The sequence below is a fragment of the Elephantulus edwardii genome, unplaced genomic scaffold, assembly GCF_000299155.1.
Source record: "Elephantulus edwardii isolate Elephantulus edwardi_28Jun2011 unplaced genomic scaffold, EleEdw1.0 scaffold00048, whole genome shotgun sequence".
NCBI classification, from domain to species: Eukaryota; Metazoa; Chordata; class Mammalia; order Macroscelidea; family Macroscelididae; genus Elephantulus; species Elephantulus edwardii.
The window spans coordinates 1,282,241-1,307,115 of record NW_006399798.1 but is presented as its reverse complement, the minus strand read 5'-3'; the positions used below and the strand labels follow the sequence as shown (position 1 = coordinate 1,307,115).

At 60.6% G+C, this 24,875-nt stretch overlaps 2 protein-coding genes across 3 annotated transcripts; one reads left to right on the top strand and one right to left on the bottom strand.

The window, feature by feature from the left end:
* The first annotated feature begins 6,662 nt into the window (after positions 1-6,662).
* On the top strand, positions 6,663-12,059 carry FSCN2 (fascin actin-bundling protein 2, retinal). Of its 2 annotated transcripts, none has more exons than XM_006886154.1 (5): positions 6,663-7,488; positions 10,381-10,537; positions 10,834-10,955; positions 11,232-11,399; positions 11,838-12,059. In XM_006886154.1, exons 1-5 carry the CDS (start codon positions 6,663-6,665, stop codon positions 12,041-12,043), a joined length of 1,479 nt encoding a protein of 492 aa, XP_006886216.1. In that variant the 3' UTR covers positions 12,044-12,059. The 2 variants fall into 2 exon arrangements, with proteins under 2 accessions (XP_006886216.1, XP_006886215.1); XM_006886153.1 differs by having other exon boundaries at positions 11,166-11,399; positions 11,838-12,043.
* Positions 12,060-13,960: 1,901 nt separating this feature from the next.
* On the bottom strand, positions 13,961-23,012 carry LOC102857377 (chromosome unknown open reading frame, human C17orf70). The gene is made up of 9 exons (XM_006886152.1): positions 22,848-23,012; positions 22,646-22,764; positions 21,059-21,999; positions 20,041-20,197; positions 18,257-19,029; positions 17,867-18,003; positions 17,620-17,736; positions 14,605-14,691; positions 13,961-14,092 (listed from the first exon to the last, which is right to left on the bottom strand). The coding sequence occupies exons 1-9, from the start codon at positions 23,010-23,012 to the stop codon at positions 13,961-13,963; spliced, it is 2,628 nt and encodes an 875-aa protein (XP_006886214.1).
* Between the last annotated feature and the right edge of the window lie 1,863 nt (positions 23,013-24,875).

Genomic DNA, 24,875 nt, shown 5'->3' with positions numbered 1-24,875 from the left:
TTCTGAGCGTGATGTGCTTCTCCAACCACTGATTTCTCCTGGCCGCATGTCCAAAGTAAGTGAGGTGGAGCTTCAAAATCCTGCCTCCAAGGAGAGACTTGTTTTCACCCTCTCCAAGACAGACCTATTTGTTTTCTTGGTGGTCTATGGTATGTTCAAGACTCTTCTCCGGCACCACAACTCTAAGGCATCTTTTCTTCTTCTGTTATCCTTAGTCATTGTCCAGCTCACTAATGTATAGCAAGTAATTGCAAAAACCATGGCCTGGATTAGGTACATCTTAGTCTCTTGACTAACATGGTATTGCCTGACATTTCTCAGTGACAATCAGTTCTTTCTGGTGCAGTGATTCTGTGTATTCCCTGTATCTGTTGATGCTTTCTGGGTCATTCAATATATTGCCCAGAGCATCTTTCAATATTGTGATTTGAGGCTTAAATTTGTTTTCCAGTTCTCTCAGCTTGAGAAATGCATAGTGATTCTTACTACTGGACTGGACCAATAGGCAGTGTCGTGATGGATGGAGAGGAGATTGAAATTGTCAACAGCTTCATTTTGCTTGTATCCACAATTAATACCCTGGTACCAACAGTCAGGAAATGAGGAAACACATTGCACTGGGAAAGTCTGCAGTTAGAGACCTCTCCAAATTACTGAAGAGTAATGATGTCAGTTTAATGGACTAATTTGTGTCTGATTCAGGCCATGGTCTTTCTGAACACTTGCTGTGCATCTGAGACCTGGACAATGAGTAAGGAAGACAGAAGAATTGATGCCTTTGAGCTGTGGTGCTGGAGAAGAGCACTGAACATCCCATGAACAGATATATCTTGGAGAAGTTGCATCCAGCGTGCTCTTCGGAGGCAAGAATGATGAAGCTTCACCTCATATACTTTGGAGATGTTGCTAAGAGAGGCTATTCCTTGGAGAGGGACATGATGCTGGGAAGGGGTTGGTGAAGGAGAGGAAGACCCCCAAGCAAGTGCATTGACACGGTGACTGCCACGATGGGCTCTTGAGTGTCAGGAAGCGTGAGGATGGCACAGATCTTTTGTTCATAGGGTCTCTATGAGTCGTACTTGACTCGATGGCACCTTGTGCCTTCTGGCCCCGTGTGGTCCTTCCCACGGTCCTGGCTCCGCTGCACCCTCAGCTCTGGACACTTGTTCTGAGGGCTTGGCTGCAAACAGAAAGTTGGTGGTATGACCCCATCCCCAGCAGCTCCAGGGGAAGAGACTGACCACCTGCTTCCCCGTGGCCACCTGTGTCCACTGGGGTCTTTCGGAGTCAGAACCAGTAGCACCAGACAGCAGGAGCATTTTGTAAAAACAATTTCTTACCTTATTTACAATTTCTGGTTTTCCCTTTCAGAATTCCATTAATTAGGTGGTCAGCCACATTTTTAGAGTCCATCTCTCATGTCCTCCTGTCCCCCCCTCACGTCTTCCCATCCGCCCGCCCTCTCCTTTTTTTACTGTGGTCTGTCTGCCTTAACATCTTCTAACTGGTCAGTTAAACTCCGTTTGAGTTAAACAAAAACTTTTTGTTTTGAAACTGTTTCAAATGTATCTAGTTTTCTAGAGACTGCTACCTGTGTATCAATTTCTTAATCTCTCTCCATTTCTGAGTTGAGCACAGCTGTCAGACAGGAGCCAGCTTGACCTCAATGTCTCTGCCACGGCTTCCACCCACCCTGCATGGCCACGGGACACAGACCAAATCAGGCAACTGAATACGGATGCAAAGTCCTGGATCCCATTCCATATTACAATGATCCTGTTGTCCCGGTACCATCTTGCACACGCTTCCCTTCCCCCTCATGTGTGGTCTCACGTCCCGCTGTTGGTATGGACAGCCACCTGTGTTGTCCCCAGTACCAATCATAACCACAAAGAATGTGATGTCTGAAGGGAGGAATGAGGGGCAGGGTGGTCCAGCACAGTCCTGTAGTGGAAACCCTCTGACCCCGCTCTGGGCTGGTCCTGTCACAGGGCACAGAAATGGTCCACTTCTGGCCAGTTCCTGGAGCCCTAGTAGAGAGGTGTGAGTCCCACAGGCCATTGAGAGCATTGACTCTGGTGCAGAGATGTGTGTGTGTGTGTGTGTGTGTGTGTGTGTGTCTGCTTGTGGGGATACACACGGCTGTCTGTACCAGATGCTGGCACATCTGTCAGTCCAGATGGGCCCTTGCTGTCACGGGCCTGTGCTGCCCTGGCCACGCTTAGCCCACATGGTCAACACCTTCCCTCCTGCTCTCGGGTCATGCAAAGGCCTCCGGGCGCCTCCGAGAACAGCCCAGCCCTCCTGGGTTCTAGGCTGTACTGCCCTTGGGGCCCCATCTGGGACTTGCCAGAGCCTGGGGTTCTCCCTGCCTCCGAGCCTCAGCAAGCCACCCCCACCCCGCTCCCCAACCAGCTACCCTACCCTCTCCTTGATTCCATGTTTTTTATGAGGGAGCCAACCAGTTGTCCATGGTGAGGACCCCAAGAAGCGGCCCATCTGGAAAGAGTATGTGGGACATGGAGAGATGACCCCATGCAGAGTCACTGACCCCAACCCATTGAGCAGGCCAGCACATGGACTGATGTGGGAACCTCTGCTCTCAGGGGTCTTCATTTCAATACGGGCCCTTCCCTCTCTTGAGGGGGCCCATCATCCTAAACCCAGGCCAAAGGCCTCAGGTAAACCTACCCAGGCCGGCGTGAGTGCATGTGGCCGCCCTGTAAGTGGAACCTGGGGAACACAGCCACCATGAAAGAATCATGAGCCTGAGCCCAGGCCTGCATTCAGGAACGGGGTGGGCGTGGCAAGAGGATGAGCCGGCTGAGGAGACGGGGCGGGGGGGGGGGCCTGTATTCAGGAGCAGGTGTTGGGGGGAACCGGCTGGGGAGACAGGGACCTGCATTCAAGGACGAGGTTGGAGGGAGCCGGCTGGGCAGGGAGGTGGGCCAGGCTGGGGACTGTTGAGGAGCAGGGAGGGCGCTGGCCAGGGAGACAGAGGGCTTGCCTGGGGGACTGCGTTCAGGAAGAGAGAACACCTACCAGTGAGACAAGGGGGCAGGCAGGGGGGCTATCAGGAACTGGAGGGCCCAGCTGAAGAGACAGGGGCCAAACTTGGGCAGCCTGTGTTCAAGAACAGGGATGGTAGTTGAGGAGACAGTGCAAGGCTAGCCAGGGAGCAGGTACCTGGACACATGAGGGACTCGGGACAGGAGAGGTCCAGCCCTTGTTGAAGACACAGCCCAAGAGTCCCCTAGAATGGTAACAAGGTGGCTGGATTGTACGGGGCCAGGTCAGGGACAGAGATGCCAGCAGGACCAGAGTGGCCAGCACTGGGGCTGAAGTCGGGCTCAGGGTGTGGGCAGGCCACCCTCTGGCCCCCTAGGAACTCTGCGTGGTGTAATCTGAGGGCAGGAGTCTCACCTGTCCTGTCCTGTGTGGTCCCTCGTCCCCTGGCCACCCTCCCTCAGCCACGTGCACAAACAGCTCACGCCGCCAGCATCTGTGTTGCCCGGGCATTGGGCCTGGTGCACACACTGGTTGCCATGGCAGCAGGCAGCCTGCCAGCAGAGCCAGGCTGGACGCCTGTGTCCAGGTCTAGCGGTCTGGACAGGGCACCTGGCCCTTCCCTATAGCCCCAAGAAGGCCTGTCTTGTGGAGAGGGGCAGTGGGTCCTGTGGGGGCCAGCCCACTCATCCCCTGAGAATCTCAGAGGATGTTTCCTGAGAGGCCAGGGCAAGAAGATGAACACAGGGTGGGCACCTCCCCACAGCTGGGACTTTCAGGGGCCTCTGTCTTGGTCCTCAGCAAGACTCCCATGACAGGCAGGCTGAATTTGGACCCTGGCCTTGCCTGCTGGGAGGTCCAACAGCCCCGCAGCCCCTCCCTCAGTACCTCCCTGCCCTGGAGGAGCTCCACCCATTGTGCCTCCTGGATTAGGACCCTGGGGTGCTGCTCCCCAAAATGGCACTTGGGTGTCCCTCAGGAAAAGGAGCCCCCCTCCAATCAAACCTGTGTGCTTATAGAGATGGCCCCACTGTGGGGACAGATTGCAAAGTGCCCCATTGGGCCCCAGATCCTGCTAGATAGGCCTGTCAAGTTCCAGGGGCACACTCCTCAGGTTGGAGGGCACTGCCAGGCAGGCCTGTGAGGTTTGTGGCAGACACTGTAGTCCCAGTGTGAGGATGGTCCCTCTGTGTCCACCCCTCAGTATCCTGCAGAACTCAGGTTCTCAGTGTTTGGGGGCACGGCTCAGGTTAGGGCACCACTTGCACAGCTGCACTGGCCACAGCCTCCAGCATGCACACTGCTTTTTAGAGCTACCGCCTCACACGCACAGGAAACCCGGAGTCCTGAGGGATGGGGTCCCTGGAGACTCAAAGGGAGGCTAGACTGAGCCTCATGGCATCGTGTACACGTGTGGTCCACTGTGTGTCACTGTGTGCGTGCACATGCATCCGATCCACTGTGCATACACACGTGTGTGTCTGGGTGCGTGTACATACAGTGGAGCACACACGTGTGTATGCACAGTGGACCGGCCGCGTGCGGGACGCACAGCAGATAGCACGCGTGTGTGCTGCATTCACTCCCAGAGGCTTAGTTTGTCGCCCCTACACCTGAGGCCACCTCAGACCATCCAGACCCAGATTAATTAGGCCTTGCTGAGGGGTCACAGTGGGGAGGAATCTGGGCCTGCAGGGGCTGGGCAGAGGGGTCAGGAGAAGCTGGAACTGGGCTCAGGCTGCAAACCCCAAGGCTCCTAGGCCCCATTCAATCACACACTCGGTCAGAGCGGGGAACACCCAGCATCTGGCAGTTTAGGGGCCCTGCCCTGAGGGGCTGCCCAGAGCCAGGCCTCTTAGCGCCTGGCATCATGCTTCTGCCGGGCACCTGACACCAGGCAGGTAGTGTTAACACGGACATTACTCTAATCAGAGGACAGGGGGCGCCATCATGTTCGGCTTACAGGGAGCTGGTGCTGAGGAACGGTGTGCACCTGGGAGTGTGGACGCATGAGTCTACCAGCCACCTTGGAGGGGCTGCAGAGGGAACACAAGGGGAACTGAAGGTGGACTTGATCCAAGTTTCCTGGGGACTGAGGGGACACGGTCGACATGTGGGGATCAGACAGTGTCTTCCTGGGGGACACAGGACATAGCTCTGTGAACACACAGTTGATGCCCCCCCACATGTGAGCTGCAGGGCAGTGGACAGAGCCAGCTGGTGCAGATCCCAGTGGGTGGGCAGGCTATGGGGTGCGCAGAGGCCCAACCTGCCTCCAGCCCCAACCCTCTGTGTCCTACAGAACCAAAAAAACCTGAGTTCACTAATTGTCCTGAGTCCCACTCAGACCCCCAGAGCCCCAGCACAGGTGAGATCTGAGGGCATGGCTGGGAGCCCCTAGGCCTGGCCCCAACCTGGTCCCCAGGGAGCCAGGGTCACCCCACTAGGAGGAAGAGGACACCACTCTGCCCGCCCCCCCAGCCCAGGATAGCCAGCTTCAGTTTCTCCTACTGGCTCCCCGCCCCTGAGGCAGGTGCCGAAGCTGGGCAGTGTCAGGGCCACCAAGGTGGGGGTATGACTGCCTGCAGGCCTGGGCCCTCAGAGCTGGGGCTCACCCCGTCCCACTCTAGACCCCTCCCCACTCTGGACCAGCTGCTACAAAGGCTTTGCACACAGATCACCCCTTGGTTGGCGAGCCCAGTATCTGGTCCCCAACGTGCAGAAGGTTCTTGTGGATGGCAGGGCTTGGTCACCAGCCCCATCTGCCGAGCAGGGCAGCCCCTCACCCCTGACACGAAGGATTCATAGAGGTTGGCAGACACAAGTCCTTGGACTCCCGCTGGAAGGTCTGGGCCGCTTGGCTGCAATCTGCCCACATGTGTATGCTGGGGCTCTGCATCCCCCACCTTCCTGAACCAAGGACACCAGGCGCTGTGTCCACCCGGCAGCCTGTCCAGTCCACACAAAGGGCTGTGATACCAGGCCAGCATCCTAGCACAGCTTCCAGGAGCCACCAGGAAGTGCCCAGTCCAGTCCCAGCCTCCTTCTTGGACGGGATATCCCACCAGCTACTCCAGCCTGGGACTGGGGGCCAGCCCGGGTATGAGATCCAGGGCTACAGGCCGGAGCACCTGGACCCTGCTCTGAGTGTTGCACCGTGAGGGGGGCCTTCCTGGTTCCTGGCAGCAGGAATCAGAGAGCAGAAGCCGGTAACCGGATCCACCAGCAGGAGCGTGCAGTGCGCACGGGCTCTGATCAGGTTGCTCCCACGCTGCAAGTTTTCCACGGCAAATCCTCCCCAGGACCGAACCCCACACGGCCAGGCTGCACTGAGCGGGCAGGCCACGTGGGCTCCAGGGTCTGTGCGGGGGACCACAGGGTGGTGGACAGGCCTCCAGCCAGGGGCCATCCAGCCTGCAGGCTGGGTGCGGGGGCTGCGGCTGTGACTGCGACGGTGGCTGAAATCCAAGCTGGGGTAATTAAAGGGCCAGGGCCGCGGTCCCTAAGCCGGCCACCTCCGGCCCGCCCCGTCCCCGCCCTCCGCCTGCCGGCCATGTAAGCGGTGGCCGCGGGCAGAGCGCGGGGGGCGAACCCATGACGCCGGGGCCAGGGGGCCACGGGCCAGCCGAGCGCCGGGCGCCCTGAGCGCCGCCACCATGCCGACCAACGGGCTGCACCAGGTGCTGAAAATCCAGTTCGGGCTGCTCAACGACGCCGACCGCTACCTGACGGCCGAGAGCTTCGGCTTCAAGGTCAACGCCTCGGCCTCCAGCCTCAAGCGCAAGCAGGTGTGGGTCCTGGAGCCCGACCCCGCGCACGGCGCCGCAGTCCTCTTCCGCAGCAGTCACCTGGGCCGCTACCTGGCAGCCGATGAGGACGGGCGCGTGTCCTGCGAGGCCGAGCGGCCGGTCCCCGGCTGCCGCTTCCTGGTGCGGCCGCAGCCCGACGGGCGCTGGGCGCTGCAGTCGGAGCCGCACGGCCGCTTCTTCGGGGGCACGGAGGACCAGCTGTCCTGCTTCGCCACTGCCGTGTCCCCAGCTGAGCTGTGGACGGTGCACCTGGCCATCCACCCGCAGGCCCACCTGCTGAGCATCGGCCGTCGGCGCTACGTGCAGCTCTGTCCGCGCGAGGAGGAGATGGCTGCGGACAGTGACACGCCATGGGGCGTGGACGCGCTGGTCACTCTCACCTTCCAGAGCCGCCACTACTGCCTGCGTGCCCGCGACAGCCGCTACCTGCGCAGTGACGGCCGCCTGGTCTGGGAGCCCGAGGCGCGCGCGCGCTACACGCTGGAGTTCAAGGCCGGCAAGCTGGCCTTCAAGGACTGCGACGGCCGCTACCTGGCACCCGTGGGGCCTGCGGGCACCCTGCGGGCCGGCCGCAACCTGCGGCCCAGCAAGGATGAGCTGTTTGACCTGGAGGAGAGCCACCCACAGGTGGTGCTGGTGGCCGCCAACCACCGCTACCTGTCCGTGCGCCAAGGTGACCAGGCGGGGCGCTGGTCGTGGAGGGGGCACCACTCGTGTGTGTGAACGCATGTGCAAGCGTGTGCATGTGGTTGTGTGTGAGGACGCGTGTCTGTGTGGTGGAGCAGATAATGTGTGCACCATGTCTGTGTGGGACGCGTGTGCCCATGAGGGCGTGTCTGAGCTGGTGTGCTGTGCCCGTGAGGGTATGGGACGTCTGTGCGCTGGTGCTGGATGTCTCTGTATCCGGGTGGGTAACGTCCACGAGGATGTGGGTGGGACAGGAGTGGACTCCTGTTTGGTGGTGCACTGTGGCTGCACATGATACGGAGGTGGCCTTGAGGGCTGGTGGCTTCAAGGTCTCAACAGCAGGGTCTATCTCCCTCAAGTGCTGGCCCTGAAGGGTGGCCACTGGGCCCCTGATTGGTGGTGCCAGCCTGACTGGGCAGAGCAAATGAGGCTGCCAGGCCCCAGGACACTTTCTGGACTTTCAGGAAATAGGGTAATGGAGGCAGGACAAGGGGCCCTGGGGAGGATCAGAGCTCTTTCCGAGGGAGGGGCCATGGTGCCCTATGTGGTGGAAAGCACTCCCTCCCTGGCTGAGTAGGAAGACACTGGTCCCATGGGCAGACGGGCTCATAGCTAACACCATGGGCTCTGCAGTTACCAGTCATTTCTTCATGAGGTCGGTGGGCCCCTTTTCTATGAAATCCCTTCAGATGCCCCTGAACAGGGAGGTGGGCAGTTCCTTCCTCCTGTGAGGAAGTGCATGGTGTGGGGTGGCCCAGAGCTGAGGGGCAGCAGCCACTGCCAGTCCATGTGTGTGGCCCGCTCCCTGCGCCCAGGTGGTCCAATAATGGGAGGGAGAAAGGCCCTCCTGACCACTCTGCAGCCAAGGAGGAGGCCCATGTGTCTACCACAGGCCAAGGGAGCTGAATCCACCGTCCAGATTCCTGGCTGAGGGAGTGACGATGCTGTGGGCACTGCCAGTAGTGCTGCTGTGGTGCTCATAGTGGTGGTGATGGTGGTGTGGGCTCTGGTGGTCACTGTGGTGGCAGTGACGGTGGTGGCAGTGACTGGTAGACAGATGGTGGCCACAGGACTCACTCTTCACTCCTGCCGTCACCTGGGTCTGAACTCTACTTGTGATGGGTATCCTCTTCCTAGATAGTCCTGTTCCCACTTTGGGAGTTGGGCACCACTCACTCCTTGGATCTCTGGCACTAAACCTGCATATGACCCAGGCCCTAGACTTTGACCTGCTGAGATGTAAGGAAGCAGGCAGGACAGTGGGGGGATTCACCCCAGGCAGCTGGATAGAGGGTTTTGACTCGGCAAGTAGGAACGGCACAGCCCAGTGCTTGGACTCGTCCATCTTCTGACCGGGGGACCCCTGAATCTGTCTGAGGCTGAGGTCGGCCTGTCTTCTCCTGCCAATCACTTTCTTGGCAGCCCCATCAGCCAGAGGGGGTCTCTGTGCTTCTCCTGGGTCAATGGCTACTGGTGTCCGGGGGTCAGTGTTTGCTGCTTCAAGTCACAGAGAAGTGACTGGTACCTGCCTCAGACACTAGATGGTTGACTGTTTCCTTAAGGGAAGCCTAGGGGCCATGGGGTTGGCAAGGTTCCAGGCAGGCACCGGCTCCTCGTTGCTGAGAGGCCGCTCCCTCTGGTCAGCTAGCTGTACCCTCAGACTGCCAGCCTCATGGTCACAGAAGGCAGCTGCTGCCCTGGACTTCACACCCTCGCAGGCAGGAAACCTGAGTGGCAGTGGACAGCCACTCTCTTTGCCACTTCTTGTTCTTCTTGTGTGGTGCTGTCTTAGGAGTTATGAGAACATTCCCCACGTGCCCACAGGCATCCTTTCATTGTCATTGTCCAGAACCGGGCCATATGACCAATCTCTGCTCAGTCAATGCCTGGCTGAGGGAGCGGAAAAGGGGATTCAAAGGAGTCCGGGGCGTGAGAAGGAGGGGCAGTCTCTTGTGCGTTTTCCTGCTTCCAAAAACCTGCTGGAAGGCCAGTTATGAGTCGGCACCTTGTGATGAGCCCAGGAGCTCCAGTGCAATAGCACTTAGCATGGCAGGGCTGCTGACTGAAAGGTGACAGTTCAAATCCAACAGTCCTTCTGAGACAGAAAGATGGGCCATTGCCCATGTGAGTGGTAGTGAATCTTGTACTGAGGCCAATAGCACGCTCAGGTATCTTCCGCAGGTACTGGCTGTAGTCATCAGATCACAGCTGGGAGTGCTTGGGAGGAAGCCCCTTTCTACTGGGGGTCCCTGCCTGGTGCCCTGCCTTCCCTTGGAGCAGGGCTGACCACTTGCCCATCCCTCCTTCCCCAACCCTAGGGTACAGAGTCCTGTGACCAGCCACATGATTCAGGGTGGCACGTGATTCAGGGTGGCAGGTTACCATGGAATGGGGTAATGGTTCTGGGAGGATGTTTGGAAACCCCTGTTTGCCCACTGTACCCACCCTTAAACATGACCTTCTGAGGTCCAGTGGGCATGGGGAGGTGACAGAGAATTCATTCTGGTAGGGGGTTCAGACGTGGGAGGAGAGAGACCCCACTGTGCCCAGCCAGTGGCTTAGGGCAAAGTATAAATAGAAGCCGGCAGTAATCCCAAGCCCACAGGCAGGGGAGGCTGATTAGCTGCCGATTAGTCAAGTGGAGATTTGCTGGCACGGAAGGGACTACTGGGGAAGTGGAGAAGGGGAGGCACAGTCAAGGGCCCCCAAAGTAGCAATGTGTGTGTGTGGTTCTCAATGTGTCCATATCCCCAGAGCCTCTGAGAGGACCTTCCAAACCCTCCTCAGTCCAGAGGTTTCCAGACCAGACCCACCTAGCTCAGGGTGGTGGAGGGCTCACCCCAGGAGAGGAGTGAAGGGCTTTCCCATCTCCTTCCAGGGGTCAATGTATCAGCCAATCAGGATGAAGAACTGGACCATGAGACCTTCCTGATGCAAATTGAACAGGAGACAAAGAAGTGCACCTTCTATGCCAGCACTGGGGGGTACTGGACCCTGGTCACCCATGGGGGCATCCAGGCCACAGCCACACAAGTGTGAGTTCCTTACCTCTTCCACGCTCAGCTCCCGTCATCACTGCTGCCCTGCATGTCCACCACAGGCCTCAGCTGGCCTCTCCCTCTCAGCTCTCTCATTGTTACAGCTGTCACCTCTACCATCATCACCACGATCGTCCCCTTTACCCAAGCTGGGGGTAGGGGTGGAAGGGAGGACCACTGTAGCATCCCAGCCCGTCAGAGTGCCCACTGAGGGGGCCTGGTGGGCAGCTCCCAGTGGCAGCACGGCGTGGTGGGGTGTGTGATGTGGTGTCCATCTCGCCCTGCCCCTCCAGTTCAGCTAACACCATGTTTGAGATGGAATGGCGTGGCCGGCGGGTGGCATTGAAGGCCAGCAACGGGCGCTATGTGTGTATGAAGAAGAACGGGCAGCTGGCAGCCATCAGTGACTTTGTGGGTGAGAGGGGCTCCTTGTTCCCATGGGGCACTGGGGACCTTGCCTAGAGACAGGGCCAGCTCAGGGACCCGTATCCACCCCTCCCCACTGAGTAGAGCTGGGCAACAGGCTTGTTGGCCAGGCCGTGGTCCTAGCTCTCAGGATTGGCCATCAATCTGCACATTGGGGACCGAGGGCAGGCCTTCACCGCATGGTCCAAGGGCAGGCCAGGGAGGCCTGGGGTGACTGTCCTAACTCACCAGGTGAGGAGGCACCAGCAGCACCCTGTCCTCCTAGGTAAGGATGAAGAGTTCACCCTCAAGCTCATCAACCGGCCCATCCTAGTGCTGCGTGGCCTGGATGGCTTCGTGTGCCACCGGCGGGGCTCCAACCAGCTGGACACCAACCGGTCCGTCTATGATGTCTTCCACCTGACCTTCAGCGATGGTGCCTACCAGATCCGAGGTGCCGTGGGGCCCAGTGCAGCGGAGGGAGGGCCGAGAACACTTGCCCTGGGGTGGTATCTGAGGGAGAGGTGGACACAGCAATTCCTGGGCTCAGAGTCATGCAATGCACCTGATGCAGGTTTGAGAAGGATGTGCCCTCTTATGTCCTGGCTGTATCTTTGTCTCTTGAAACTGGAGGTCACGATTTAAAGATTGTTCCTGGAATTTGGGGTAGAGATCAATCCTGGATTTGGGGCACTAGAAGTCACCCCCAGGTTATCAAACTGGGGGACAATTTAGACATGGCTCCCATGCCTTCAGACTGGGGGGAAACGTCGCAATTCAGTTTGACCCCCAGGCACTCGAATTGGGGATGAGGTCAGCGATTTAGCCCAGCAGTGGGGGGGAGGGAGGCGCGGACATCAAGGGGCCCAGCCGACATCTGTCCACTCTCCAGGCCGCGGCGGAGGCTTCTGGAACACGGGCAGCCACGGCAGCGTGTGCAGTGACGGGGAGCGCGCAGAGGACTTCCTGTTCGAGTTCCGCGAACGTGGCCGTGTGGCCATCCGCGCGCGCAGCGGCAAGTACCTGCGCGGAGGCGCCTCGGGGCTGCTGCGCGCAGACTCGGACGTGCCGGCGGGGGAGGCGCTCTGGGAGTACTGACCCCGAAGCCCAGGCCGCGGGGCTGTATCGGGGAGCTGGCCGGGAAGCGCCCCGGAGGCGTCCAGCTGAGTCCACCACCGGCCGGCAGGGGCCTCACAGCCCCTGGCTGAGACACCGCTGCCCAGCGGGGCTACAGTCCGGCTGGGAGGAGAGGGCTGTGTCCTCATCATGGGAAGTTCTTGGGGAGACTTGGAGGAACAATACCTGCCGGTGTGGTGTGGTCTGGGGCAGAGAACCCTTGGGAGCCTGTGACCTTGCTTTTGACCCTACCTCAAGTTTCCGATACAGGACCCCCAACAGTAGGTACCTGCGTGAGTGACAGATGACCCCATTGTTCCCTACTGTGTCTCGTCAAACCAACCTAGGCCAGGACCTCCAGCCTCTGAGGGCTGGCTGAGCTGGGCCTCCAGCAGGGGTGGCAACACTGGTGCATTTGGTCACCCTGGCATGAAACCCCCAAGGGTGTCTGAGGGGGTATGTTTCAGGGAAGCATGTGTCGTGTATTCAGGCCCTGGGCTGGGAGACCTGACTTGCTTGGAAAGTCCTCGGCAGCTGGCTCTCAGCCCCACTTGTGACCAGAGGCCCAGGGGTGGGGTGCATGCAGGCAGGGCGGCAGGCTTCCTTTTCTAATCTGCACCCTATAGGGATGGTGGCAGGCCTGTACCCCATTAGGCCTGGGTGTGGCCAGCATGGGGAATGTGAGCACGCACTTGGGCCCCTATTCTGTGGAAAAGATGGGGTGGGGATGTCCTCCCTCCACGCTCGGGAAGCTATGAGGTGCAGAGGGGCTTCTTGCGGAAAGGGCTCTGAGGATCCTGCCTGAGGCAATGTGGGGACAGAGCCTCCAGCTCCTGGGCTCTGGTTTTCCCAGTGACTGCCCACAGTGGGCAGACAGGTGGGCCCAGGTGTCAAGGACCCAGCAGGGCTGGCTTCTCAGAGGGAGACCCAAGCAGACATTGTACAGGAGGCTGTGAGTGGACACGTTCATAGGGTGGTGTGTACAACAGGGGGCCGGCCAGCGGAGACCTGCAGGCACCCACCCTCCCGCTGCCCTGAAAGAGGAAAATATCAGCACCAGAGGGAGGGGCTAGGCCAGGGCTCCCAGGCTGTGGCCCCCACCCTCGGCAACCCAGGGGTTGCTACTGCAGTGTGTGGTACCAGGGTTCAACCCCAGTGAGGACCTCTGCGGGGTTCTTGGGCTGCACAGTGGAGCCTGCTGGCTGGAACGGCACCGTAGAACTTCGGCAAGGCTGTGCTCCTGGGAGAACCCCCGTGCGGGCCGCAGAGAGTCGGGCTACGTCTGAGGCAGGCTGTGGTCAGAAAGGAAAGTGGGAGACGGCCTCCAGCTAGGGTATTGGTGAAACCAGCCTTGTGTGGGCCACACACCCACCTCCCCTGGCCTGCAGAGACCAGCATCCTGGGTGGGGCGTGAGCATTATGCCTTCAGGAAGGGGAGCTGGGATTTGGCAAGTCTTGGGTGACGCCAGCAGCTGGTTGGAAGGAGGGAGAGGCTGACAAGGTGCTGACAAGCTGGAGCGGATGGTCCAAGTCACACAGCCAGCCCCCAAAACCCCTGCAGGAAGGCAGGGCAGGCAGCAGGTCCCCACAGGTGGAGAGGCCCCGTGGAGAATAGGGCAGGTGGGTACAGAAGCCAAAGTTGAGGACATCTGGTCTCCCTCAGCTCACAACAGGGCCAGTCGGTGCCCACCTAGGCAAGCGGCTTCATGTTCTGCACCTTCTCTGCAAAGCCCAGGGCACTGTTGGTTGTTAAAGCCCCAGACAGGGCCTTGCTCCCGGCGGGAAGAGGCCAAGCCTGGTAGATGGGTGCCTTGCTCACAGCAGGATGGGGCTGGGCCAGGGTGGGCAGGACTTTGCTCCCTGCAGGCCGAGCCTGGGCCCCGTAGATGGATGCCTTGCTCACAGCAGGACGAGGCTGGGGCTGCGAAGCTGCCTGTAAACCTGGAGGAGCCGCTCAGCGGTGGCTCGGGCGCTGGCTTCGTCCTCTAGGGACAGCCGGTCCCGCAGGGCTTGCACCTCCCTCAGCAGCGCCTGTGGTGGGAGCAGCACGTGAGGGCAAATGCCAGGCCCTGCCCTCCCCTGCGATGGCATCCCCACATGCAAATCCCTCAGGATATCATGGGGACCTAGGAGGGACCCTCGCCTTGGACCTTCAAGTTATCCGGTGCAGCAGTAGACCTGGTGGGCTCCACGAGCTGGGTAGGGTGGGTGAGCCAGGAATCCATGCCCCAGGTGGCAGGGGAGTCCAGACAAAGTAGGGGACAGAGTGTCCCTCAGTCCTGCTACAGTTGAGGGCACCTGCTCCACTGTCACACGACCCTCTGCTCTGTGCTTGTTTTGAGGGCCAGTGTGTGTATGTATGAGCTATACTCAGGAGTTGGATGGGGTCAGGAAGTAGGGGCGAGACTGCCTGGCCAAGCTATGTGGGGGGATGAGGCAGCTCCTCATGTGGTGTGAAGCAGCCCCCAACCCAGCTGGGGTGTGTGTGAGGTGCCCACGACTGCGGGGTGGACCCCCACCGCTGACCTGGGCACGGTACTCACCTCGTGGTTGGCGTGGATCTGGCGCAGGAACTGTAGGCGGAGGTCAGGTGGGCTAGAGCCCCGGGCAGCCTGGTCTACCACCATCGTCTGGGGACATGAGGGCGTGAGGAAGACTAGTGCCTGGCACTGGACTCTGTGCCCTGCAGGGCAGGGACTCCCCCCAGCCCTCCCCCCTGCAGCTCCTTCCACTCTTGTCCCTCCTGTCCTTGGCTGCTGCCCCGGCCAGGGGCATTTCCTCTGATCAGCTGCTTGGCATGGCCCAGCCAGGGCCCCTGCAAACACCCAGATCTCCCACTTCCTGGGGACCGCTTTGCTTCTGCTCAGACCCCAGCTCACAAGGCTCTAAGCATGGTCTACCTGCATCGTCAGGCTGAAAACTACATAAAGTAACCACAAGGAACTCCATGCACAAAGGGGAGTGCTCTGCTCAGGTGCCCAGGAGCAGGTGGTGTCTGAGGACTCTCAGGTCCTCTCCCCGTGAGCGTCGAGGCGGCTCTGCAGCTCACACCAGAACCAGACCACCCCTCACGTAAGACATCCCAGGCAGCAAACTTAGGGGAACAGCAGTATGAACACCAGAGCTCCTCTCCAGGCCTCGGGTGGCCACTGTCCTGCTAATGGGCAGTCCCGAGACCACTGGTAATGATCCTGGGGGAGCCCCGGCCAGCCTGGCACACCCGGAGCAGAGGGGCTCGGTTCCAGCCTGGGAGGGCACCAGAACAGGCCTGGGTTGTGTGCCTGACCAGTCCCTGGCAAGGGCAGAAATCATGTCCTCACTGGAGAGGACACCCAAAAAAGCTTAACCTGCCACTGCTGGTGCTGTGATGTTGGTCAACACACAACACCCCCCAAGAAGGCCTGGGCCTGGGCTGTGTGGTGCCAGCCTCCCCAGCTTTGCTCTGCTTGATACACTGCTTCACTTTCACTGACCGTCCACTTTGTCACGCATGATGTCCTCCTCCAGGGACCAGCGACAGTCTCCCCATCCTCACCTCCAGGGAGCACCCTGTCCCAATACAGATGTTTGTTCCTTCAGCAGCTCATGATCTTGTCAGCATTCTTCACCAACACCGTAATTCAGGGGCATTTTGCATCATGTGCATGAGGTGGATGGAAACACCACTGTTTGGGGTCAGGGGCACCTTATTCTTTAAAGTGACCTTCTTGCTCTCAAGCACTTTAAAGAGGTCTTTTGCAGATTTACCGGATTTATCTCTGCACTCAGTTGACTGACACACGTTCACGCATGACTAAGCATCCCATCGGATGATACGCACTGTCCCTTGACACTGGCTGTGACCACCTGTGTGTCTGCTGTTCCCACCTGGACCGCTCCGTCCAGGGTCCCTGTCTTCTCCCGTGCCTCTGGGTAATGTGGGCATCTTGCTCTCACGGCTGGTCATCTGAGCACACTGGTCATGCTCACAGGCCTGTAACTGGGTGATCCTGGGCACAGCTTCAGTCACCAGGGAGAAGGGTTTCTAGGGGCCAGTCTCCCAACTCCCCAGTCATACCCAGTTCAGTCTACAATTCTGTTTTGCTCTCCATTTCCATGCTAACTGGGGCCTTTGGTGACAATCCTGGCCAGAATGTGGGGGTGGCAGCCAGACACCACTGGGCTCTGGGATTGGGCCGGAGGCAGTTCCAGGGGCTGTAATCCCAGTGTCCTGGCCCCCTGGACGCTGTTCACTCCCTTTGAAACAGGTGCAAGGAGACCAGTGGTGGTGCCACACGGTTCCTCATGAAGGGAGATGGACAATGTCCTCATGTGCTTGTCGGGTAAGCTGACCTCAGCGATCCCCGCGCTTCAAGCCTGCTTGTCAGCCTGTGACGGTGCGTCACGTCCAACGTGCCTCCCCTGGGAGGTGGACCCTGGGTGCTATATCCTAGGAACACAAGTGGCTCCTCATCCCTGAGCCGTGTCTGGTGCGTGCTCTGATGCCCTCCCACACCTGTGCACTACACCTGTCTCCTTATACACCCCCACACGACTGACTTCTGACCTGGCGGCTGGCCGCTGTGTCCACCCCTCTCATCCTTCATTCCTGCGCACCTCAATATCATCCTCTGCCTCGGTCCTGCCTGGCTTGGTCTTCCCGGGTCCTGGTGACATTCTCTCATCCCTCCCGTCAGACGATGTTTTCTGGGTGTAAAGTTTGCCTGGTGTTCATAAAGTGGCTCTTACACAACGTCTGTCTGTTACTGGCCTATCTCCCTCAGCTTGTCCTGCAGACCCGCCTGGGGGGGCCTCCGAATGTTCCACTCATCGTGTCTTCCTCCAGGAGTGTCTGTGCCAGTCTGACCACTTGTTCTTAAGGAACACCAGCTGTCTCTGGCTCTTGCTCCTTTAACACCATGATGACCATGGCGTCTACTCCAGAATGCGTCCTAAAATGGGGACTGGGTGATCAATGACACCTCCGGAGTACATGTCACTCACAGGTGCACCGCCCCACGTCCCTGCTGGCCTCACAGTGTGGGGTTGGTGTCACTACTGTTTAGGGGGAGATGGTGTCTCCCTATAGCTGTGATTTCTTCACGTTTGTCCTTTCATTTTTTGACGGCGGGTTCCAAGGGTGTGGACTGTGGATCTGGATAAAATGGAATTCTACCCATTTTCTTGCCAGTCTGGTGCTCCTTGTCCAGGCAGAAGCTCGGAGCAGCCACTCCCGACCCTGCAAAGAAGGGGACCCACTCCCCAGGAGCTAGGCACAGGCCAGCTGCTTCCTCCTGCCTTCGTGACAGGCTGTGAGACTCAGAATGGGGGCTCCATGCTCCAGGACCAACGCCTAAGCCTGACTCAGGAAGCGGCATGTGCACAGCCAGGGGAGGCATGGAAGCTGACCGCTGACCAGTGACACACCAGGGAGTGGCGCAGCTGAGTGTCTATGTGGGCAGATGGTGTCTGCAGGCCAGGGAGGAGCAGAAGGCCCACTGCTCGGGGCTCAGCTTCGGGCAGACGCATCAAGATGCTGGAAAGAGCGTCTCTACACGTCAATCACTGGTGATGCTCACCTGGATCCGGCCAACGACTGCGTGGTGTGCCCGGCACACATCGGCCAGCGAGGTGCTCTCCACCTGGATTTCCACAGCCTGGATGGGGCCTGCAGGGCACAGGTCTGTCACAGCCACCTGCAACACAGGCCAGAAGCTCATGGCCACACTGTGGAGCTGGGGAACCTGAGTCATCAACAGTGTTCTTGTCCTGGGATGCCACCCAGAGCCCAGGACCCAGGACCCCCGCAGGAAAGACCATGCTTGCCTCTCGGACAGTGAGGTGGATGTCAGCACCGCCGGGGGCCACCCCCTGCACAGACGACAAGGCGCGGGCCTGCACGATGTCCACAGCGCCGTTCTCGGCCAGCAGCCACTGCAGAGTGGCACAGCACAGGGGCACACCTGTGGGGGTAGGCTATGACTCAGTGCGTTCCCTGGGGCCGGCACCTCACTCCTCGGTGATGAAGGTTCAGCCACTGGCCTGGAGGGGCCCCTGACATGTCCACTCCCATACAAGGGTCGTGCTATAACAAGAGGGTCCAGGAGAGCATGGTGGAGCAGCCAAGGGGGGAGACCCCAGGAACAAGCAGTGGCGCCTTCCCAGCCGGGTGATGGGTAGGGGGTGACTGTGTACAGGGCCCAGGTGATGACCCACCAGCATGGATGTCCTCCAGGGAGGTGCGCAGCAGCTCTGCCGACACCCGGATGGAGGCCACGGACGGGGGCAGGTATTTGGCTCGGAGAGCGGCAGGGCCCAGTGGTTCAGTGCCGTGCTCGTGGCTGGCTCCCAGGAAGGTGTCCAGAGGGTCGCTGGGGGGTGCCCCTTGACCCGGGGCCTGTGTGCTGGGCTCGGCCAAACTGGGGAAGCGTAGGCACTGAAGCAGGTCCACGATATGCACGCCAAGGGGCAGGCAGATGCTGTCCCGAGCGGGCAGCAGGTCCGGGGGGCACGCCTCACAGAGGGGATCCTCCTCGGAGCCTGGGGGGGCGAGGGCACTGCCCACCACCTCCCTGAGGCTGTAGAAGAGGGCACAGGAGATGGTCACGGGCAGGTCAGGCGCGCTGGCCTCCCCGGAGCTCAGGGACAGTGTCACCTCACGCTGGGCGCCTGGGGCCAGCTGCTGCACAGGGACCGTGTAGGTGGTGGTGGCATCGGCCACATCCAACTCGAAAGCATGGGGACTCGCGAGCACCTGGATGCACCAGGCCCAGCCGGCGCCCAGGCTGCACGTGCCGTGGTTCTCCAGCCGGCAGGTGGCCGTCAGCTCCTCCCGCACGCCCTGGCGGCCCCAGGCCGTGGTGGTGGTGCACACGATGGGCTTGGGGCCGCCCTGGCGGGAAAGCAGGGCGCAGCTCACATCCAAGGCCTCGTGGAGGCACGTCAGGGCCTGGTTCCGCTGGTCAACCGCCTTCTTCAGTGAGAATACTCTATGGGGAGAGCAGGTCAGCGTGAGGGGACAAGCCCACCTGGGCAGAGACAATACCAGTCCAGCACAGACATTGAGACAGCGTCCACCCAGGACAGTGGAGACAAAGGGACAGCGTCCATCCAGGACAATGCCAACACAGGGACAGTGTCAACCCAGGACAGTACAGACAAGGAGACAGTGTCCACCCAGGACAGTGCAGACGAGGGGACAGTGACAGCGTCCACCCAGGACAATGCCAACATAAGGATGGCATCCATCCAGGACAGTACAGACATAGGGATGGTGTCTATCCAGGACAGTGTAGACGAGGGGACAGCGTTCACCCAAGACAGTGCAGATGAGGGAACAGTATCCACCCACGACAGTGCAGACTAGGGGACAGTGTCAATCCAGGACAGTACAAAGGGACAGCGTCCATCCAGAATAGTGCAGACGAGGGGATAGCGTCCATCCAGGACAGTTTAGACATGAGGACAGCACACATACAGGACAATGCAGATGAGAGGACAACATCTGATCAGGATAGCACAGATGAGGGGGCAGCGTCCATCCAGGACAGTGCAGATATGGGGACAGAATACACCCAGGAGAGTGCAGATAAGGCGACCGTGCAGATGAGGAAGAAATGGGACCGAGGAGATGTCTGGCCAGGGTAGGCACCCCAGTGCCTCACCCCAGCACCCCAGACACGCCTGACCGCCCCATCCTCTTTGGAGTACAGCTGGACACCCACGACCTGGAGCTTTGCACCCTTGCACCTTGAACCTCGTAGGGCAGTGGCTGGAGAGCTCACAGAGCACTTTCTCCTCATGTGTCCCTGTGACCAGGGTGGGATGAGGGGCAGAAGCTTGTCTGTAAAGGACGTGGTCGCCAATGAGCCCCTGGAACTTCAGGGTGTCCCCCAGGAGGAGAAGTGCAGGGGCCACTGACAGAGCCTAGACTAGAGCTACAGTGTGGTCCAGTGTCACCAGCACAACACCAGCCTCCAAGGCGCCGGCCAGCTGCTCACCTCTCAGAGACACTGCCGATACCCGAGAGGAGGTCCTTAATCCTCTGGCCAGCTTGGGCTGGGGTCATGCCCTCAGGCCAGTCAGTGGCAGGTTCCAGGGACAGGCTGCAGGTTATCAGGCGCCCCCTGGCGGACAAGGCCAAGAGCTCGGTGTCCTCTGAGGGAGACAGTGGGGCCAATCAGTAGGCAGGGAGAGAGGGCAGTGGCTGTCAGAAACCCAGGACAAGTCAGAAAGAGCAGTTTCCAGGGTAGGGGTGAGGGGCCTCACAACGGCCTTGCCCACAACAGGGAGGGGTGCAGCATGGTACCCAGTCCTCACCTGACAGGCTGGGAAGGACAGAGTAGCCCTAGTTCTAAGGTACCCATCTCTGGACACCCCACAGACTGGCCTCTGCGTAGAGCTGTATGGCTATCAGAGTCCCACCCTGGCCTCTCTGGACGTCATCCCGTCCCCAGAGTCACCTCGCCTCCTTCCAAAGGAGACCGTTGGAAACATGAGCTTCCATGTCCCTCCCCCATGGGGCTGACATGGACACAGAGCCTGTCCAGGTCCTTGTTCCCCAGAGTGCCCCAACGCCCAGCTCCCGACGCCCAGCGAGCATCCCCCACGCCCAGCACCCCTGATGCCCAGCATCCCCCACACCACCCTCCCCTGGATGGCCTGGCGTCTTTCTGTGCCTCTCATAGGCGCCTAGTAGGCTTTTTAATGGGAAGCCTGGAAGGCATTCTATCCCTTTCCCCAACAGAGTCACCACAGCTGAACGCCTTGGTCAGAAAGGCGCTGCTCTGATAGTGTCCCCACAGCTCGACACACAATGATGCCTACGACTGTCTGGGGCCTTCGAGGTGCCAGGCTGGGAGCTCTTGGACACTGAGGGGGGAAGAGTAGGCGGCCATGTCCTTGGTGGGCTGGGAATTGGGCAGTGAGCACGCCTTCCCCTGCCCAGTAGACCTCAGCCCACCTCAGCCGACAGCAGCAGAGGGATCATCAGGGTCGGCCCTGGCCAGGGGTGAGTACCTGCAAGGGCCACGGATGGCACGGTGAGGGCAACGACGCTGCAGACACTCAGGCTGGATGGACAGGGCAGCGAGGGCAGGCCAGGTTGTGCAGGGTCTGCAGGGTGAACCCCCTGGCCCAGGTCCACCACACAGAGGTCCGACGGCGTGCTGTGGAAGACACGGCCATCCCTGCCGCAGGCAGCACACAGCACGGGCCCCGGCAGGCGGAACTCCTGCAGCTCTGGGGTCAGGCTGCCTGCCTCGTCCCGGCTGGCCTTGATGGCCAGCAGTCGGCCTTCGCTGCCCAGGGCTAGCAGGCAGTCGGCATGTGAGTCCTCGCCCCCCAGCTCCTGGCTTGCTGCCTCCTGGGCCTGCAGCTCCGTCCTCAAGGCCCCAATGAAGATGACGGGCTCCTCAAGGTGATGAAGGATCCTGACAAGAGCCCTTGGGTCCCCTGGGGCTGTCCTCGAGGTGACCAGGGCCTTGAGGACCACACAGCAGAGCTGGCCATCAGGGAATCCACAGAGGACCACAGGTGACTCCAGGAGGGTGGCGTCGGCCCCAAACAGCAGACCAAAGAGAGGCCCTGTCAGTATGACATCTCTGGGTCGCTGGAGGTGGCTGTGGGGGGCCCCCGAGTCAGGTGGGAACACACAGCAGAGCACCGGGAGCAAGTGAGTGGCCGGGGGCTCCCCAGGACCCCCAGCTGGGGGGGCGCCCGTGGGGAACGCCACCTCGCCAATCTGGGCTCCTGGCCCGGGATCCGGCCCTGGACAGAGCTGCTCGAACAGCTGCATCTTCCACGCGGCTGGGCCTTGCGCCACGGTGACAAGCATGTCGTCCAGCAGGGTGAAGGCGCACAGTGTGGGGTCAGGGAGGACACAGGCGTCTGGGCCCACGGGAACCACGCTGGGCAGGAGCTCCTCAGCCTCACTGTAGTCGGCAGCCTGGCTCGCAGACCTTCAAGAACACAAGGGCAGTGGTCAGGGCAGGTGTCCCCTGAGCGACCCCCGTCAGGATCCTGAGGGGTCTAGGGTCTTCCCGGCCTCTCCAAAGAGCAGCCCCTCTGCTAGCTGTGTCACCAGAGCCAGCAAGACACGCGGGTAATTTCTGGAAGCAGGGCTGGACACAACTTCTCAGTTCCAGTGACTGCAGGACCCGAAAGCCACCCCATCAACCCCCTGGAAACCATAAGCCAGGAGACAAGCCCAGCTCTGTGTCTGTGATCTGGGGAGGGGGCACATTTATTTCCCGCCAGATGCCCACCACTGGCAACCCTCCACACAGCCCACTGTTTTCTGATCACCAAAGTGACCACCTCGGAGGTCTTCATCCACCCAGGCACCCTGCTCAGAGGTGACAGCCTCGCATCGCCAAAGGGCCGGGCCCGGGCGCCAGGCGCGGGCAGGAGGGGCCGGTGGAGGGGCGCAGCCACCCCACCTGCGGCACAGCTGGTGGCCGGACGTGGAGCTGCTTGGAGCTCCTTTCCCGCGCGAGCAGAGAGGGGGGTGTGTGGGCGATGTCTGCTGTCAGGGCGGAGGCGGCCATGCCGGCCCCGCGGGGCGCCTCCGGACATCGTCCCTGGGAAGGGAGTGCCGGCGCTCACCTGCTCCGAGGGTGCAGCGGGACGCAGTAGACGCCGCTCCGGGCGCACAGGACGCACAGCGCCCGGCGCGGGGCCAGCAGCTCCAGGTGCCACACCTGCGCGGGAAACTCGTACACCGCCTGGAGGCGAGCGCGCGGCGTCAGACCCGGGCCGTCCCCGAGCAGCGCCGACCCCCGCCCCGTCCCGGGCAGCCCCCGCTCACGCTCGGCCGCCGGGCCTCCCGGTCGTAGGCGTAGACGAGCTCGCTGCCGGTGGACACGAAGACCTCGGCGCCGAGGCTCAGCACGCGCGGCCGGCCCGCTGTCAGGCCCCCGGCTGGGCAGCGGAAGGCCGCCAGGCAGTCGACGCGCGGCGTGGCGCCGGCCATGGCGGCGGGACCGGGCGGCGGGAGCCGGCACCTGCCCGAGCCCGGGCAGGGGGCGCGGCGGCGGCACTTTACGACTGCTCATGACGCCCCTCGGCCGTAAAGCGGAGAGGCGTGGGCGGGGCGTGGGCGTGCCCAGCGTCCAGGGGACGGGGCGTGGCCTGGGGGCGTGGCGGGGGAGTGGAGTCGTGGTGTGGTCTGGGGGCGCCGCCGGGCGTCCGTCCTGGGGTGCGGTGGAGCGTTGTCCAGGCTCCGCTCCCGCGCTGCGGCTGGGGGCTGCACGCTGCGGAGGCAGTGGACACAATGATCTTAGCAAAGGGTCACCTTGTTTTGGGCGGGAACCCAGGTCTTGGGACTGTGCCTGCTGCTCTCTGCGGAGGCGATCTTGTGGGGGTCCCCGAGCCGGTGTGGTGATTCGCTGCCAGGGCCTCCCTCGGAAGTGGTGGTTCACTCCTTAAGGAGTGGACACTGGCCTCTTGGGGTTTTCAGACACCCCGGAGGAGGGGCGTGAACGCGATCGCAGCCTGGTGGGTCCCTTGGTGGAGGGGCCGTCATCCCCAGGACACCTTCCTGAACACTGCTGTTTAGTCTGGTGGGTCAGTAAGGACAAGCACAAGCCCCAAGGGATTCGAGTTGGGGGCAGAGGACAGTAAAGAAACGGCAGACATTGCAAGAATGAGACAAGGGTGAGGTAAAGCTGGGTGGAGGCTGGGGTGGGGGGAGAGGTTGCTCATGTGGAGGTGCTCCTCACCTGCCCCTAAAGCCTATGGCCACCTCTTCCCCAGAAGAAGCAAGGTCAGTTCCACCACCACGAGGGACAGCAGCATCAATGGCTACTGTGCTTGGGCTGGGTGGGGCAGAAGAGTGTGGTACCAGCAGCTTGTGGTTTAGGGTCTGTTCTGCTGGACCCTGAGGTGATGCTCCCCTCCTCCACAGCACTCCCCGCTCTGAGCAGCCCACCCTACATGTCCTTTGGGACCCAGGACAACACTATCTCCACATCAGGTGTCCACATGGCCCTGAGGTGCTTAGGTGGGCTGTGCCAGGGACAAGGCCAGTAGAGGTGTGGAGACCCTGGGCCTTGCTGTAGGGCCCGCTGCATGCAGGGACAGGGGAGAACACTTCTGTCAGGGGTGTTAGGGGGAGGCTCTTCTCCAGCCACTTGGAGAGCTGAGGTGGGACGGTGCAGAAGTTCCAGACGGGACTGAGCATCTGTGCCAAACTTACTTCTGGCCCAGCTAAGAGGAGTCACTGAGAGGGGCTGGGGACAATGGGGCCTCCACCGTGTCCCAGGAAGGGAGCTGTGGTCACCTAGTGGTGAGCAGTGACACTGCAAGCCAAAAGGCATGCTGCTTGAAAGGACCTGCAGCTGCAGAGGATGGTCAATCTCCTCTCCTGCGAGTTACTGTCCCTGAAGACCCGCTGCAGGGTCAGTTATGGGTCAGGTCGTACTCAAGAGTACACAACAGCAACAAGTCCAAGTCAATCAGCACAGACCCCAATTCCAGGTAGGTGCAAGACAGGAACGACCAAGCAGATGTGTCCCTTCAGGCGCTTTTATTAGGTTCCACTGCAGAGCCGGGAACTCCACCCAAGCCCACTGCTTCCCCGGGCAGAGCCCAGAGCAGACAAAGCAGGAGTCCTGGACCCCAGGAATGCCACCAGCTGGCTGGGGCTGCACTCCCAGGACCTGCACAGCACTCCCTCTGGACAGAGAAGGGAGACAGATGCCTTCCTGCCCAGAGCAGCTCACGCCAGGGGCAGAGCAGAGGAGGAGACAGGAGGATGTGGTGGTGGAGCTGCAGCGTGAAGAGGGCAGGCTGGTGGCGGGACCAGCAGGAAGAGCTGTGGTGCAGGGCAGCCGGA

What these genes read in the sequence shown, in the direction of transcription:
- LOC102857377 (XM_006886152.1), bottom strand. Translation starts at nt 23,012, where the DNA reads ATGGCCGGCGCCACGCCGCGCGTCGACTGCCTGGCGGCCTTCCGCTGC. An exon ending in ATCGGCAGTGTCTCTGAGAG is followed by an intron (nt 19,030 to 20,040) that starts GTGAGCAGCTGG and finishes CTCTCCCCATAG; the next exon opens with AGTATTCTCACTGAAGAAGG. An exon ending in AGATCCACGCCAACCACGAG is followed by an intron (nt 14,093 to 14,604) that starts GTGAGTACCGTG and finishes CTCCCACCACAG; the next exon opens with GCGCTGCTGAGGGAGGTGCA.
- FSCN2 (XM_006886153.1), top strand. Translation starts at nt 6,663, where the DNA reads ATGCCGACCAACGGGCTGCACCAGGTGCTGAAAATCCAGTTCGGGCTG. An exon ending in AGCCATCAGTGACTTTGTGG is followed by an intron (nt 10,956 to 11,165) that starts GTGAGAGGGGCT and finishes AGGGCAGGCCAG; the next exon opens with GGAGGCCTGGGGTGACTGTC. An exon ending in TGGTGCCTACCAGATCCGAG is followed by an intron (nt 11,400 to 11,837) that starts GTGCCGTGGGGC and finishes TCCACTCTCCAG; the next exon opens with GCCGCGGCGGAGGCTTCTGG.